This window comes from Loxodonta africana, chromosome 16 (assembly GCF_030014295.1).
Source record: "Loxodonta africana isolate mLoxAfr1 chromosome 16, mLoxAfr1.hap2, whole genome shotgun sequence".
NCBI classification, from domain to species: Eukaryota; Metazoa; Chordata; class Mammalia; order Proboscidea; family Elephantidae; genus Loxodonta; species Loxodonta africana.
Window position 1 is genome coordinate 42,220,958 of NC_087357.1, and position 17,671 is coordinate 42,238,628.

The following is a 17,671-nucleotide window of genomic DNA, read 5'->3' on the forward strand; positions in this document are numbered from 1 at the left end:
TTTGAACATGGTATCAGGAGGGATCAGTGCCCGGAGTAGGACATCATGCTTGGTAAAGCAGAGGGTCAGCAAAAAAAGAGGGAGTCCCTCATGGAGATGGGTTGATACAGTGACTGCAACAATGGGCTCAAACAAAAACCATTGTGAGGATGGCCCAAGACTGGGCAACCTTTTGTTCTGTTATACATAAGGTCGCTACAAGTCGGAAATGACTCCACGGTACCTAACTATGACAACCGAATAATTCCCATTTGACAACAATATGATTCTGAGCACCGTTTTTTTGGCTGTCCTCGGCCACACCAGAAACCTAAAAGTACTTAAGCTGAGGAGTCACCACCCCTAATTCCGCTCTTCCTTAAAGACCTCCGTAAAATAATGTAATGGAAAGTCTGATCCACAAGAATTACTAGATTGTTCGTGGATGCAAAGCACTATAAAGCCACCGGGGAGAAAAGTCTTGTCTTAAAAAAGTAAACGCTGAATAGATCGACAGTAGTAGTAGTACTAGCACTACTACCAGTCGTAGTTTCTTTTTAGGATGTGAGAATCCATGAAAGCCTTATTTTGCTGAGGTCTGTCCATCTCCACCTTCCCCTCTGCAGTGCTGCTAGCTTTCCCAGGATGCAAAATCCTCCTAGGGCCTGGCCTCCCTTTCGGAGGAGTTGGACCCCTCCGGGTCCGACTTCTCCGGCCCCCAGCTGGTCCGTGTCTTGGCCGTCCACGTCCTCACTGCGCTCTAGAGGGAGCCCGCGGGCCGCACATTCGTTTTCTGCGTGGCTGCAGCGTGGGTGGTCCTTGTACGACACCTGCACAGCCGAGACCCCCCCATCCCTGGGGGCGCCTCTCCGCAAACTTGGCCCCTTGTGCCTTCACAGTGTTCATTAGCCACCTCCACACAGCCAGATACACACGTGCTCCTGGGTGAGCCCTCGCACGTGATCCAGCTGGTATCCTCTCCGCCCCTGAAAGCCTCATGGCTGGGCTCCTGAACCTCCCCAGCCGGATCCCATCCCGACCCCTAGTAGCTCAGATCAGACCTGGCCGCCCGCCGTCCTGGCCTTGTCCGGCTGGAGACAAAACCCGGAGCAGCAGCTGCGCTCGGCGAATCCGGGGAGGCGGCGCGGCGTGGCGGACTGAGCATGCGCAGTGCGCAGGGCCGGCTCCCGGCGCAAGAAGGAAGCGTTCGCGGTGATCCCGGAGGCTGCGCTGGGCTATGCGGTACTGCCTAGCGTGGCTGCTGCACACTCCACTGCCCAGGACCTTCCGCTCTGTCCTCAGGGCCCACCTGCCGCTCCCGGAGCGCCTCTGTAGGTAAGCGGAGCGCTGCGCCCGGGCCCTCAGGGCCCCCAGGTCACGGTGGTGTAGAGCTCTGGTTGCAAAGTGGTGATTCAGCACTTAAAGCAGCCGCCGCCGCCCCTCACACCGCCCGTCCCGCCAGCCTGGGGCCCGGTCGGCCGCGCCGAGGCCGTCACAGGGCCCGGAAGGGCAGCTTGCCAGGCGGCAGCGAGTCTTGGCCAGGGGAGATGGGTGCCCCTCGGGTCGGTGAGGGCGGACGGGGGTCGTGACCCAGGGGCACGGGGCATGTGTCACAAGTGGGGGGGTGCGTGGGGCGCGGACTGAGTCACCCCGGCCCCTCCCGGGAGTCGCGCCGCGCCACTCTAGGGAGTCTGCCTGTGAGGGGCCGGGAGCCCTAGGCAGACTGTCCTTTGCCGCGCGCGGGTTAAAGGGATCCAGAGGGTCCAGGGAAACCAGTTCTCACCTCCCTCTCAGCCCTGCTTTTTCAGATGGGGATTGAGTTTCCAGTGGTCTTTGGAAATGCCCGCGTGGGAAACTGTAAAAGTTTGTCTGCCCCAGCCTTAGTTGAGTCGAAGAGTGTTGAGTTTCCTGCCGGGGGGTGGGGGGCGAATTTGGGAGCCCAAAGAGACCGTGGGATCCTCCACAGCAGCTCCCTTGTTTCACAGCCGAGACAACTGAGGCCCAGAGAGATTTTTGTGATTTCCCCCACAGTTGTAAAGATTGTGGCAAAACCAAGATCAGAACAGGCTTTTTTTTTTTTTGCCATCTAGCGACGTGCGCTCTCCACTTTACCGCTGCTCGGTGTATACTAAGAAATTTCAGTCTTGTAGTGAACGCTTAATACACTTTACTGTGAATAGAGAAGAATTGGCAAAGATGGGCAGTGTTGTCTTATACACATTATTTGAACCGCTCCTTCAAGTTTTACTCACTGATATCTAGGACCCACTAAGTTTAGGGCTCTGTGATAGACCGTCTGTCTAAGTATGTTGTCTGGCTTCCAAGGAACTTTGAGTTAGTTGGAGCGGATTGAAATGCCAGCTTATAAAGGTGTGTTTGACCAGGGTCAGAAGATGGACCGAACTGGCAGTGTGTGCCTTAGGAGCACAGTGATAGGGGAGGAGGGTGGCTTAGCCTTTGAAGGAAAGGCAGAGGGGTGGGGATGGGCTATATCTAGCTGAGGTGTGCAGGTAGTTCGTTTTATAGTTTAGCTGGATCCTTAGAGTTTCCCTGGGGGAATTAGGAGGAAACAAGTCCTGACTATAAGAGTAAGATATTGCTAGCCTGGGTCTTGAATTTTAGTTTGGACCTTTTCCAGTAGGAAGCCATAAATAAGTTTTTGAACTGGGGAGTGATCTGATGAAATTGGTAGTTTAGGAAATTAGTTTAGTGATTGTGTGCAGGACATAAGGGAGCAGAGAAAGACCTGAGGCTGAGAAACTGGTTGGGATTTAGTCTTAAATGTCTGAACCATAATGGTAGTGGTGGTACTAAAGGGCTGATGCGAATGAAGAATCTGTGGAACTTGTTTCCTGGCCTCTATTTCTTACTACCCTGCAAAACTCGCTACAACAGGCATAAAGATCCCAGAAGTTAGAGAAGTGGGAGTGGTGAGCATAGGGTACCTCCTACTGCTCACTTTTGGGTCAGAACACTTTGGCCCTTAACTCATCTGTAATAGCCTTGGCTTTAACTCCATATTGTCTCCAGCCACAGAATTTGTGATTAAAAAAAAAAAAAAACAACTTTAACAGTTTTGTACAACCAATATTTTGTATGTTCTGGTTATAATTTGATTTTTTCTGTAGTTTTCTTCCACTGTTCCTCGTTTTTAGTGATGAAGTCCAGGGCATAGATTGACCAGCCAGAACTTCAAGGTAAGATTGTTCTCAGAGAGGGAAACTCAAAGAAGGAGATTGAAAGCATGATGAATGAGATCAACCGTCTAGAAAGCTCTACCCTAAAGATGGACGGCTGAGGCTTTTAAGGAGATCTGGTGGCACAGTGGTTAAGAGGTACTGCTGCTATCTAAAAACGTTGGCAGTTTGAATCCACCAGAAGCTCCTTGGAACCCCTATGGGACAGTTCTACTCTGTCCTGTAGCGTTGCTATGAGCCGAAATCCACTCGACTGGGTGACAGTGGGTTTGGTTTTTTGGGTTGAGACTATTAAGGAAAATAGAAGTCCAATCAAAGGGATTGGGGTGTAGTTTTAGGAAGGAAAGTACTAACATCTGTAGCTCCTATGTGTTCAAATCTTAAGGAAAGTAATCAATCCTACTGTACATAGTAGGAAGAATGTGTTAACAGAGAGAGCCACACAGATCTTAAAGGGTTGGGATTTAACCCATGTTTGTCTGGCACCAGAGCCCAAGCTCTTAACTGTTATCCTACCTCTGCTAGCATTTGAGCGTTCATTTCCTGGTCTAGCCTCCTGAGAAAGAGATGGTATGGTCTTAAAGCATTCAATTAATTTAAGAAGTAGCCTCATTGCCCTCTCTTCAGCGATATTGCATAAGTTAGATCTGTGCGGAATTGTCTGAATTATTGGGGAACCTGAAAGTAATAGCCCAGTCCCTGGCAACCTCTGAGACACCTGGGCATCAGTCATCTCACTTTGCAGGCAGCCCTACTTTGATTTCCCTATTCCAAAGGTTTAGAAACAGTGGTATGCAAGGTTGAACTATTAAAATTTAGGCTTTTAAACTACTTTAAACCAGAAAAAAATGCTGTTTAATAGTCTAAAATGACAGGATACCCCTGAGTATCTTTAATTATCCTTAGCCCAATCCACACACACTAGAAACTTACATTCTGCCTATCTGCCTTGTAAGTTAGAGACTGGCAAGGTGAGTAGAAGTTCAGTGTATGTATTCATAAGAATTGGTTTTCTTTCTGTTTTTCATTAGATCTCCTAAACATACACCAGGAAGCCCTGGTGGCATAGTAGTTAAGAGCTACAGCTGCTTACCAAAAGGTCAGCAGTTCAAATCCACCAGGCACTCCTTGGAAACTCTATGGGGCCATTCTTCTCTGTCCTGTAGGGTCACTATGAGTCAGAATTGACTTGACAGCAGTGGGTTAAACATATACCAGAGCCCTGGTGGCACAGTGGTTAAGAGCGTGGCTGCTAACCAAAAGTTCAGCAGTTTGAATCTACCAGCTGTTCCTTGCAAACCCTATGGGGCAGTTCTCCTCTGTCGCGTAGGGCCACTATGAGTCAAAATTGACTTGATGGCAATGGTTCTTTTTTTTTTTAAGCATGTACCCGGAAGATCAACCTACCCTTCAGCTAGATGACAAGGCTAGAGCACTCTTCCTCCATAGGGATAGATTCTCTAGGTCTTTTGGGCTGTGGAGGCTCAGTTAGGGACTTCCCACTCGGCTTACCGTCAGTTTGCCCTCACTCTTCTCTGTTCATTCAGCCATTATTTGAATGCCAACTCTATAGTGAGCACTACCTGTGCCCAGCACTGTGGGGGATGAAAAGATAGCCCATAAACTCTGCCCTCAAGGAGTTTTCAGTCAAATAGTGAATCATTCCATTTCTTTACTTCAGACCTTTTACTAAACTTTTCCACTTTTGTGTTCTATTGTTTCTTTCAATTTATTTTGAAAAGCAATTCTGTATTTTTATCACAGAAATATGCATGCTTCTTTTGAAAATGGCAATCACAAGCTGCCCCCTGAGGTTAAGGTTTCACATTCTGCCTGGCACATAGTAGTTGCTCAAAACATATTTATTGCATAAGTAAATGAATGAACAGATTAATGAATTAATGGTCTTCCTTCAAAACCAGTTTTCTCTGCTTTCCCTAGTTTTGCATATGTTGTTATAATTTTTTCAGTTTAGCTTGAAAATTAGAGTAGTCTTTGAATCTTTTTCTGTTTCCCTCACTACGTTTTCCCAGTTAGTCACCAAGTCCTCTTGAGTCTTTCATCCTAAGTTTTCTTGAAGTAATCTTGACCTTCATCACCATTGTAATTCAGGTCGTGATCATCTTTACTGACATCTCACATCTACAAGTTTTCTAACTGATTTTTCTGGCCTCCCATCTCCCTCCCAGAGCCATAGTGGCACAGTGGCTAAGAGCTCAGCTGCTAACCAAAAGGTTGGTGGTTCGAATCCACCATGTGCTCCTTGGAAACCCTATGGGGCAGTTCTGCTCTGTCCTGTAGGGTCGCAGTGAGTCAGAATCAGCAACGGGTTTATCTCCCTACCAGTAGATCCTGAGCACCACTGTCTGATTAAAAAAAAAAAAAAAACAGTTGATCCTGAGCACCACTGTCTGATTAACCCTACTACTTTTCACTTTGACCATGCCATTGTCTTACTTAGACATTACCAATGGTTCTACACTATTCCAGAATCAAGTTCAAACTTCTCAACCTGGCATTTAAGCATCCTGTAGGCTGACCCTAGCCTAACTTTTCTCTTCTCCAGTCAGTCTCATCAATTTGCTACTTTCTGTACATAGCCTATTTATTCCCAATTCTGGAATGCCCTTCCCTCTTTTCTTTACATGACTAAATCCTACCTTCTTTTTAGACCTCATACAAGTCATACAGTTATCTTTCCCTTTTCTGAACTAATAATTTAAAGTGTTCAGCATCTTTTTGGTGTTTAACCATATACTGCCTCTTATTTTTTTACTCTTTTTAGTTATGAAACATTATACATGTTAGAGTTTATATGATACAGGAGACTAACAAACTGAACACCTGTGTACCCACCACCTAGTTTAGGAAATAAAACATTTCCAATAATTTTTAAGCCCTCACTGAAGCGGAGGGATTATGCATGGTGTAATCATGGGCAAGGAGCCCTGGTGGCGCAGTGGTTGAGAGCTTGGCTGTTAACCAAAAGGTTGGCAGTTCAAATCCACCAGCCACTGCTTGGAAACCCTGTGGGGCAGTTCTAATCTGTCCTGTCGAGAGTTACTATGAGTCAGAATTGACTGGAAGGCAACAGGTAGTGTGCTCACCTCCCCAATTGTAACCTTCTCCCTTTCCTCCAAAGATAACATTAGCATGTATTTGCATAAGTCCCTTGATTTTCTTTATAGCCTTATCACATCTGAATATAATCTTAAAACTGTATATTGTTTAGTTTCTCTGCTTTTGACCTTCATAGAAATTATTTTTGTTTTGTTTTAACATTTTTTTTGTGGCTCTTCTATATAGATGTATGAGTTTACTGCTAAATGACAGTCTTATGTGAATATGCCACTATTCATTTTTCTTTTCTATTGTTGAAGGAGATTTGGGTTGTTTCCATTTTTATTCTACTGCAAATAACAGATGTTGTTGGCATTCCCCAGTGCCCAATCTTTGATCTCTTTTCCATCTATACTCATTTACGGTTCTCATGCAGTCACATTGCTTTAAATATTGTCTATATATGCATTGTCCAATATGGCAGTCACTATTTTGATTAATTAAAATGAAATAAAATGAACAATTCAGGGCTGCAAATCAAAAGGTCAGTAGTTCACACCCATCATCTGCTCCTTGGAAACCCTATTGACAGCTCTACTCTGTCCTATAGAGTTGCTGTGAGTGGGAATCTACTCAACGTTGATGGGTTTTTTCTTTTTTTTTAGTCACATGTACCTATTTAAATTTAAATTAATTAAAATTAAATAAAATGAACAATTCAGTTCCTCAGTTTCCTTTGCCACATTTCAAGTCACATGGGCCTAGTGGCTGCCATATTCAGCAGTACAGATACAGGATATTTCCACCACCACAGAAGTTCTACCAGACAGACCTGATCTATATTTTGAGGTCTCTGAAGTGTATATCTCTAGCCAGCCTCTCCCCTGAATTTCAGATATAGGTAATAAACTGCTTATCCAGTATTTTCTCTTGGATGTCCAATAGACATCTTAAACTATCATGTCCAAAAGTTATCTCCAGATTTTCTCTCCCAAAACCTGCTCCTCCTACCAGAGTAGGAAGGACTCTTGGGAGATTTAGCTACAGGCATTGGGAAGTTCGCCAGGTGACATGTCAGTGCTGCCCTGCAGTGGCTGTGTTCGAAAGGCTTGTAAAGAGACAACAGGTAGGTGGGGTGCAGCAGTGGGACACAGTGGCCCAATCTTGTAGGCACTTCAGAGATGGCTGTTAACCATTAGGGAGTTGGATGACTTGGGGCCCCTCAAGGCAGTGGACAAGACTGAGCAGTCCTTAAGCACCCAGGAAGGGAACTAAAACAATGATCCAGTTTGTAGATTGGTAGCTCTGGGAATGAGTTGAGTTAAAAGATCTGAACTAGGTTGATGCTACTTTGAGGACTAAGGTGCACCTGACCCAAGCCATGCTACTTTCAATCACCTGGAATATATGCGTAAACTGGACAATGAATAAAGAAGACTGAAGAAGAATTGATGCCTTTGGCGAAGAATATTGAATATACTGTGAACTGCCAGAGGAACAAACAGGTCTGTCTTGGAAGAAGTACAGCCAGAATGTTCCTTAGAAGTGAGGATGGTGAGACTTCATTTCAAGTATTCTTTTGTGTTTGTGTGATTTATGTGAAAGTTTACATAGCAAATTATTTTCTCATTAAACAGTTGATACACAAATTGTTTTGTGACATTGGTTGCCAACCCTGTGATCTGTCAACACTCTCCTCTTCTATACCTCAGTCAGGTTCCCTGTTTGTACAGTTTGTACAGTTGTACATTTGTACAGTTTCCCTGCCCCTACCTGCCTTCTTGTCTTTACTTTTGGGCTGGTATGCCCGTTAGTCTTACATACATTATTGATCTATATGAAGCATGACGCTCATGTGTGTTATTGTTGGCCCTATAGACCTGTCTCATCTTTTGCTGAAGGATAAGCCTTAGGAGTGACTTCAGTACTGAGTTAAAAGTATATGTGGGGCCATATTTTTGGAGTTTCTGCAGTCTTTGTCAGACCAGCAAGCCTGGGTTTCCTTTTTTTGTGTGTGAATTCAAATTTTGTTATACCTTTTTCTTGCGCTGTATCCAGGACCCTCTATTGTGATCCCTGCCAGAGCAGTTGGTGGTGGTAACCAGGCACCATCTAGTTGTTCTGGGCTGTTTGGTGAAAGTTATAGGTAGTTGTGGTCCTTTAGTCCTTTGAACTGATCTTTCTCTTGTGTCTTTAGTTTTCATTCTCCTTTGTTCTAGCCAGCATAGGATCAGTAGATGTATCTTAAATGGCTGTTTGTAGGCTTTTAAGACCCCAGTTGCTGCTCTCCACAGTTGGATACAACACATTTTCTTTTTTTTTAATTTTTATTGTGCTTTAAGTGAAAGTTTACAAATCAAGTCAGTCTCTCACACAAAAACTTATATACACCTTGCTACCTACTCCCAATTGCAGAACTTTATAGACTATGTTATGCCAGTTGAGCTAGATGTCCCCTGAGACCATGATCCCCAGCCCTCAGCCCAGTAGCTTGGTCTCTTAGGGCATTTGAATGTGTCTGTGAAGCTTCTAAGACTGCCCTGGTCAAGTTGCATCTCACGTACTTTGGACAGGTTATCAGGAGAGACTAGTCTCTGGAGAAGGACATCATGCTTAGTAAAATAGAGGGTCAGAGAAAAAGAGGAAGACCCTCAATGAGATGAATTGACACAGTGGCTGCAACAATGTGTTCAAACATAGCATTGATTGTGAGGATGGTGCAGGGACAGCCTGTGTTTTGTCCAGTGGTACATAGAGTCACTATGGGTTGGAACTGACTCAGTGGTACCTAACAACAAGAACGAGGTTGATGAGTCCTGAGTTAATACTAAAATTTCTCTGCTTAAAGATAGGAATGATCCAGAGCCTAGGTCAGGACTGACTTGCAGTGGAGACTAAGTAGATTCAGCTGAGAGGTTCTTGCTGTTGATGAAATGCCAACCATAAAACGTTTTGTTGTGATTGTTGTTACGTGCCATCGAGCGGGTTCCAACTCATAGCGACCCTATAGGAAGGAGTAGAACTGCCCCATAGGGTTTCCTAGGCTGTAATCTTTATGAACGCAGATTACCAGGTCTTTTCTTCTGTGAATGCACTGGTGGGCTCAAACCTCTGGCCTTTCACTTAGCAGCTGAATGCTTAATCCTTGCGCCACCAGGGCTCCTTATAAAACGTTTAGTAGCTAATATTTATAGAATGCTTTTTATGTGTCAGGCATTGCTTTAGGAGCTTTCCATATGTTAACTTATTTAATGCTCACAATAATTCTGTAATAGCTATACTGTTATTATCTTCTATTTACAGATAAGGTGATTGAGACTCAAAGAGGTTAACTTGCACAGCGATACACAGCTAGTAAGTGGATTAGCCACTGATGAATTTAGGTAGGCTCACTCGAGTCTCTACCTCTCTAGAGGTAGTTTCTCTGGAGGGAAGTCAGAACAGGGTGATGGTTTTGAAAGGTAGTAGATAGAGGGAACCTTAGTGGCACAGTGGTTCAGCACTTGACTGCTAACCAAAAGGTCCGCTGTTCAAACCCACCAGCCGCTCCATGTGAGAAAAATGTGGCAGTGTGGTTCTGTAAAGATTTATAGCCTTGGAAACCCTACGGGGGCGGTTCTCCTCTGTCCTACAGGGTCACCATGAGTTGGAATCAACTTGACAACAGTGGGTTTGGTTTTTAGTTATTGCAGATGATGAGTTGGTGATATTGAGTCTAAAGTGATTGTTGCATATCTGTCTTAGGCCGGGTTCTCTAGAGAAGCAAAACCAGTAAAGCATATAAATATAGAGATTTGTATCAAGGAAATAGCTCACGCATTGTAGGGGTTGGAACGTCCCAAGTCCTGATTAGGATAGAGGCCTTTCCTAATTCACGGAGCCGCAGAAGCTGGTGAACCCAAGATGAGTAGGTCGGAGAACAGGCTCTCGCTCACAGGCCGTGAGGGTTGAGGAATCCCCAAGCTCGGCAGGCAAGACTGCAAGGTTTCTCCCGAGTCATAGCCGCAGGGGCTGGCAAACCCAAGATAGGCAGGCTGGGGAACAGGACTTCTGCTTGCAGGCCGTAAAGATTGACGAATCCTAAGATGGACAGGTAAGCTGCTAGCTCAAGTCCCAAGAACCAGAGGTCAGACAAGAGACCACTGCTGGATCCAGAACAAGCCAACACACTTTGCAAGGCGAACAGGAAGGAAGTAGGCAGCAGAAGGCGGAGAGATGAAGACTTAGCGGGCAGTGAGCTGCCACAGGCCTCGCTCCCACTGGTACCACTCAGCAGATTCCATCATGGGGGTGATCACATATCACGTTTCGACAGGAAAGTGATCACAACATTATACAACTGCCAAAACACTGAGAATCATGGCCCAGCCAAGTTGACACACAATCTTAACCATCACAATACCCAAGGGGAGATTTACAGAAAGCATTTGAAGTATGAGTGAAACTTGGTAAGGAGGTCCAAGCTGATCTTCTATAGATCTGAGAACCGATTGTAGAATGTAGAGTTGTAGAGATGGAGATTGAAGACATATAGACATGAATTGGTATTTGGGAAATACCTGTGTAGAGAAGCAGAGGACCTAAGTTAAAGTCTCAGGAATGCTGACATTTAGTGATAAGGTGGAAACGGAATCAGAGAGTTTGGGTGTTAGAGAAGCAGAAGATGATATCAAAAGGAGATTGGTCACAAGTGTCTAGCCAGAGAGGTTTTGAGGAGAACCGGGATTTAGGAAAAGACTAGAGACCATTTCATTGATAATCTGCAAATAAAGGGGAAGGAAACAGAAGCCAGATTTCATGGGGCCCTACAGAATGATTTTGAAAAAATGAGACATTGAATTTAAGAAATTAGGTGGTAGCTGGGAGGATAGAGCAGGCCCGAGCAAAGGCATAGGAGATGAGGAGGGAGCTGGTATAGGTGAATGAAAGGAACAAGCAGTGGAGGAGAACAATACCTAAGACAGAGCCTAGAAAGAGTGGAGCAGAGTACCAGGCTACTTTATTTTAAGATGTGTGGAGTTACATTTGGGGGCAAGAGCTCTTAAGGAGAAAGGGTCTTCTATAATGCTATCCCTAGCACCTAGCACAGTGCCTGGCACCTAGGAATTCAAGGACTATTTTGTGAATGATTTTGTCCAAGGACATTGGCAGCTCTTGGAAGATGGGAGCCCTAGTCCAATAAACAATTTTTGTTCACAATTTCCCATTTCTGTGCTCTAAATATCAGTATAGCCAGTAATTAATATTTGTGTGTATTTTTCTCGTTATACAGAAATTGGAGGTTAGAACGTATCCGCAAGGTTTCTCGCAGCTTTGAGTTGTTCACAGGAACTAAGTTGTGTTGAAAAGGGATAAGACAATGTGGTGGGAAAGAGCTCTATGTGAAGACTCAGTTCAACTGGATTCTAGTCTTGGTTTTGCCATTAGCTGGCTGTGTGGTTCTAGGTGTTGGATCAGATCATCCTTAAAGTTCCCACTACTTCCATGAATCTGAAACCCTAAGTTTTTAAAATCTCTGATCTCTGTTAGAGCCTATAAAATAATTTTTCCTTGTTCTCTCCTGAACTGCAGTTCTGAGAATAGGCAGTTTCTTGTAATCAATTAAGAGTCTTGATGCTAGTGTAATTTAATTTCTGGCAGTAGATATTACATCATTGTTTTATGGATGAAGTGATGTATAATAAAGCATATTCTTTGACATACGATATATATCTATTTATAATTGGTTGATACTCTTAATGTTGTTGATATATATTAGGTGCTGTTGAGTAGGTTCTGACTCATAGCGACCCCGAGTACCACAGAATGAAACACTGCCCAGTCCTGTGCCATGGCCACAATCATTGTTATGCTGGAGCCCATTGTTGCAGCCTCTGTGTCAGTCCATCTCAGTGAGGGTCTTTTCTTCCTCTTTTCACCTGACCCTGTACTTTGCCAAGCATGACGTCCTTCTGCAGGGACTGATCACTCCTGACAACGTGTCCAAAGTATGTAAGACACGGTCTTGCCATCCTTGCTTCTAAGGAGCATTCTGGTTGTAGTTCTTCCAAGACAGATTCGTTCGGTTCTTTTAGCAGTCCATGGTATATTCAGTGTTTTTCACCAACACCACAATTCAGAGGCGTCAGTTATGCTTCAGCCTTCTTTATTCATTGTCCAGCTTTCCCATGCATATGATGTGATTGGGAATACCATGGCTTGGGTCAGGTGCAGTTCCTTTTCAGCCGATTTGCCCAGTGCAATGCATCTTTTGAATTCTTGACTGCTGCTTCTATGGGTGTTGATTGTGGATCCAAGTAAAACGAAATCCTTGACAAATTCAGTCTTTTCTCCATTTATCAAGATGTTGCTTATTGGTCCAGTTGTAAGGATTTTTTTTTTCTATCTGTTGAGGCGCTGTCTATACTGAAGGCTGTGATCTTTGGTCTTCATCAGTAAGTGCTTCAAGTCCTCTTCACTTTCAGCAATCAAGGTTGTGTCACCTGCATAACGTAGGTTGTTGATGAGTCTTCCTCCAGTCCTGATGCCCCCTTCTTCATATAGTCCTGCTTCTTGACATGCAGATTAAATAGGTATGGTGAAAGGATACAAACCTGATGTACACCTTCCTGACTTTAAACCATGCGTATCCCCTTGTTCTGTTTGAACAACTGCCTCTTGATCTGTGTACAGGTTCCTCACGAGCATTACAATTAACTGTTCTGGAATTCCCATTCTTCTTAGTGTTGTCCATAATTTGTTATGATCCACACAGTCGAATGCCTTTGCTTCGTCAGTAAAACACAGGTAAACATCCTTCTGGTATTCTCTGCTTTCAGCCAGGATCTATCTGACATCAGCAATGATATCCTTGGTTCCATGTCCTCTTCTGAAACCAGCCTGAATTTCTGGCAGTTCCCGTCAATATACTGCTGCAGCTGCTTTTGAATGATGTTCAGCAAAATTTTACTTGTGTGTGATGTTAATGATAAAATATTGTTTGATAATTTCCGCTTTTGGTTAGATGACCTTTCTTGGGAATAGGCATAAATATGGATCTCTTCCAGTCGGTTGGCCACATAGCTGTCTTCCAGATTGCTTGGCATAGACAAATGGGAGCATTTCCAGCACTGCATCCTTTTATTTGAAACATCTCAATTGATATCCTGTCAATTCCTGGAGACTTGTTTTTCACCAGTGCCTTCAGAGCAGCTCGGACTTCTTCTTTCAGCACCAGCGGATCCTGATCATATGCTACATCTTGAAAAGGTTGAATGTCGACCACTTCTTTTTGGCATAATGACTCTGTGTATTCCTTCCATCTTCTTTTGATGCTTCCTGCATCATTTAATATTTTCCCCATAGAATCCTTCACTATTGCAACTTGAGGCTTGAATTTTTTCTTCAGTTCTTTCAGCTTGAGAAATGTTGAGCATGTTCTTCCCTTTTGGTTTTCTATCTCCAGCTCTTTGGACATGTCATTATAATACTTTATTTTGTCTTCTTAAGCCACCCTTTGAAATCTTCTGTTCAGCTTTTACTTTATCATTTCTTCCTTTCGCTTTAGCTGCTCGGCATACAAGAGCAAGTTTCAGAGTCTCTTCTGACATCCATTTAGGTCTTTTCTTTCCTTCCTGTATTTTTAATGACCTCTTGCTTCATGTATGATGTCCTTGATGTCATTCCACAACTCGTCTGGTGTTTGGTCCTTAGTGTTCAATGTGCCAAATCTATTCTTGAGACGATCTCTAAATTCAGGTGGAATATACTCAAGGTCATACTTTGGCTCTCGTGGGCTTGTTCTAATTTTCTTCAGTTTTGGATTGAACTTACATATGAGCAATTGATGGTCTGTTCCAGTTGGCCCCTGGCCTTGTTCTGGCTAATGATATTGAGCTTTTCCATCATCTCTTTCCACAGATGTAGTCAGTTTGATTCCTGTGTGTTCCATCTGGTGAGGTCCATGCGTATAGTTGCCGTTTATGTTGGTGCAAAAAGGTATTTGCGATGAAGAAGTTTTTGGTCTTGCAAAATTCTATCATGCGATCTCCAGCATCGTTTCTTTTACCAGGGCCATATTTTCCAGTTGCCAATCCTTCTTTGTTTCCAACTTTTGTATTCTAGTCACCAGTATTTAGCAGTGCATCCTGATTACATGTGCCAATTTCAGATGGCAGAAGTTGGTAAAATCTTCAATTTCTTCATCTTTAGCCTCAGTGGTTGGTGCATAAATTTGAATAATAGTTGTATTAACGGGTCTTCCTTGTAGGCATGTGGATATTATCCTATCACTGACGGCATTGTATTTCAGCATAGATCTTGAAATTTTCTTTTTTGACAATGAATGCAACACCATTCCTCTTCAAGTTGTCATTCCCGGTATAGTAGACCATATGATTGTCTGATTCAAAATGGCCAATACCAGTCCATTTCAGCTCACTAATGCCTGGGAAAGCCATGTTTATGGGTTCCATTTCATTTTTGACCATTTCCAATTTTCCTAGATTCATACTTTGTACATTCCAGGTTCTGATTATTAATAGATGTTTGCAGCTATTTCTTCTCATTTTGAGTCATGCCACATCAGCAAATGAAGGTCCTGAAAGGTTGACTTCATCCACGTCATTAAGGTCGACTTTGAGGAGGCAGCTCTTCTCCAGTCGTCGTTTGAGTTCCTTCCGACGTGGGGGGCTCATCTTCTGGCACTGTATCAGGCAGTGTTCTGCTGCTATTCATAAGGTTTTCACTGGCTAATTCTTTTCAGAATTAGGCTGCCGGGTCCTTCTTCCTAGTCTTTCTTAGTCTGGAAGCTCAGCCGAAACCTGTCTGACATGGGTGACCCTGCTGGTATCTGAATACTGGTGGCATAGCTTCCAGCATCACAGCAACATGCAAGCCCGAAAGTACAACAAACTGACAGACGCATGGGGGATGCTCTTAATAGTTTTTTAAGTAGTTCTAGTTTCCCTTATAGTATGACAACACAGTCTCAACAAATATTAGTGTATGAGGAAGATGATACTGCCTAGTTTGGTACTTTTTGTCTAAAGAAGATCCAACTTCTCTTGTAATAGTAACTGAATTAAAAAAAATAATCAACAATGCAGTTACTAGCATGATGGGTCTTGGAATTCATCAGTTGTTTTTTCTTTTTTTCCCCTACTTCAGAAGAAAATAGCTTATGGTGCAAGTCTGGTGAAAATTGGCTTTCTGAAAAAATAATGTTCTGAATTCAGTAGTTGGGTTGATGATTTTTTGAAAAACACAGGACATGTCACAAATACATTAAAAATCAAACATCCCGCCCATTGACGGAAAACTTAAATGAATCTACTTATATGGCTGATTTTTTAAATTAATTTTTTATATTTATCAAAGTAATACATACAGAGTTTTAAGGGTCAAATAGTACTAAAAGTTTTACAGCAAAAAACCAGCAGCTCTCTGCTGTTACCCGCTTCCCCACCCTGCTTGCTAGAGGCAACTACAGTGAACTCTTTCAGTTGTTTCTTTTGGAATTTATCTCCATATTTCCAAATAATATGCTTTTCTGTTATTTCTTAATTTTAGAAATTATCTGTTAATTTGTTCTTTTGGTAGGGAAAGATTTAACTCTCTTTCCTTATCTTTACCTCTTGCCACATCTTACCAAAATATATTAAAGATTTTGGGTAGCAGTATTCAATGTTTACATTTTTATGACTATCAGTGTTGTTTATTGCTGAGCCAAGTAGTATACTCTGATTATAGATCTTTCATGTTCATTTTTTTTGCCTTGTTTTGTCATTTTCTTAATTTTCTATTTGCTTATTTCTAATTCTTTCTACAAGTTCCTACAGCCATTGCAGTGCGATTAATTACTTTCGTGTGTGGGTCTTATAACTCCCACCCGAGTGATTATGTGATAGGGTAATTGTGACCTACCAAGGGGATTGGTCAGTTTTGCCCTAAAAGAGAGCCAATTCCAGAGCCGAGAAGAGGAGCCCGCCACCAGGGAATGAGAGGCCTGGCAGTAGGAGATGGTGGGGTGGACTTTCTGACCACCCCAGAGAGAGCTGAGTTCCTTTAGGCAGAAGCTGAAGGCCAGGAAGAGGCTGTCCTGATGAAAGAACTGTATCCTCAGTGTACCTGAGCCTGTATTGTAACTGTTATTTCCCTTATAATAAAACCCATAATTGTGATTATGGCCTTTGAGTTCTTTGTGGCCATTGTAGTGAATTTTTGAACTCAGCAGAGAAGCAGAGTACTGTGTGAGAGACAGTTTGTGTCAGAATTTATAAAGATGGCAGAGAGAGGAGTCTTGTCTGGCCTCCACCTCATGGGAGTCAGCCTTGTGCTGTTGATCTTGGTTCTCCTTCTACCTTGTAGGGCTGGAGGAGGTTAGACACTGTCCCCAAGCCATTTTTATAGCCATTAAAACAACTTACCACATGATCAAACCTATCAAATGATCTGTTGGTTCCACTTTTTCCCTTTGGAGACTTTCCTTCTGGAGGCTTCTTCCCTTCTTCTGCAGTCTGGACTAGTTATACAGGCATGCAGCAAAGTAGTTGCCTATAGTTTCCCTTTTGTTAAGGATTTGTTTCCTAGGTCTCGCATTTTGTTCCTCCTCGGTTCCTTCATTGAAGAGGTATGTGGTATACTTGGAACACATCTTCCGGTAGCTTCTTGAGAAAGGGCACTTGGGAGATAACTTTTTAATGATTTCCTAGGCAGAAAAGTGTAGATCTGGGTTTTAGTCTTTGTTGCTCAGTTCTGTGACTGTGAATCAATACACGTGTAGAATACGTCCGCAAAATTTAGAGAGATGACCTGAGGAAGGCTTTGACTGTTCTTCCATCCAGCTCTAAAATTCTAGGATTCTAGGTACATGAGAATTAATTCTAGGTATTTGGGAATTATAGATTATTAGGTGGTTAAAGGCAACAAACTTGCAGATAGACAGACCCTTTGCAGGACTTTGACAAAGACATATGACTTCTCTTCCCTTTGTTTTTAATTGAGGTTAAAGATTTGCTTCTGTTTTTATGGAGCAAGTACATTTGAAACTTTGTTTTTCAATCAAGAAAAAAATGAAAACAAATATTAGTCAGCACTCTTATTTTCCTTCTTTGGGTTAGTGGGAGTTCCTTCCTGAACTGAATCTCTGCCTTCTTTTCTCCCCTTGGTCGCCTCCGTGGTTTCTATGTGCCCTGCTGATGACCAGTAGAGGTCACCATGTACAAATCTTTGGCCAGTATCTGAAGGGGCTGGGAGTAACAGGCACCACTTAGTCTAGGGTAAAATATTCTTGAGCACAGAGTCTGCTCTAGGAAGATACCAGTGAGCTTGACTCCTGGTTCTGTGTTTGTACTCCAGACTTATCTGGATCCTTTCCAGGGACATTACTAATGTCTTATTCTCTCTACAGTTCCATCCCTCTGGGAGCCAGTGTGATGTAGTGTAATAGCCACTCT

The 17,671-nt window shown here is 43.3% G+C and overlaps 1 protein-coding gene across 2 annotated transcripts in view; it reads left to right on the forward strand.

Annotated features, from left to right (window-relative positions):
• The first annotated feature begins 1,158 nt into the window (after positions 1 to 1,158).
• The window catches only part of IDE (insulin degrading enzyme), a 113,867-nt gene continuing 97,354 nt past the window's right edge, over positions 1,159 to 17,671 (forward strand). The window contains exon 1 of one of the 2 annotated variants that reach the window (XM_023546922.2): positions 1,159 to 1,314. In XM_023546922.2, coding sequence (XP_023402690.1) covers positions 1,217 to 1,314 — 98 coding nt within the window. In that variant the 5' untranslated portion in view covers positions 1,159 to 1,216. The remainder of the gene's footprint in view (positions 1,315 to 17,671) is intronic. The other variant, XM_003409234.4, reaches the window with a different exon arrangement.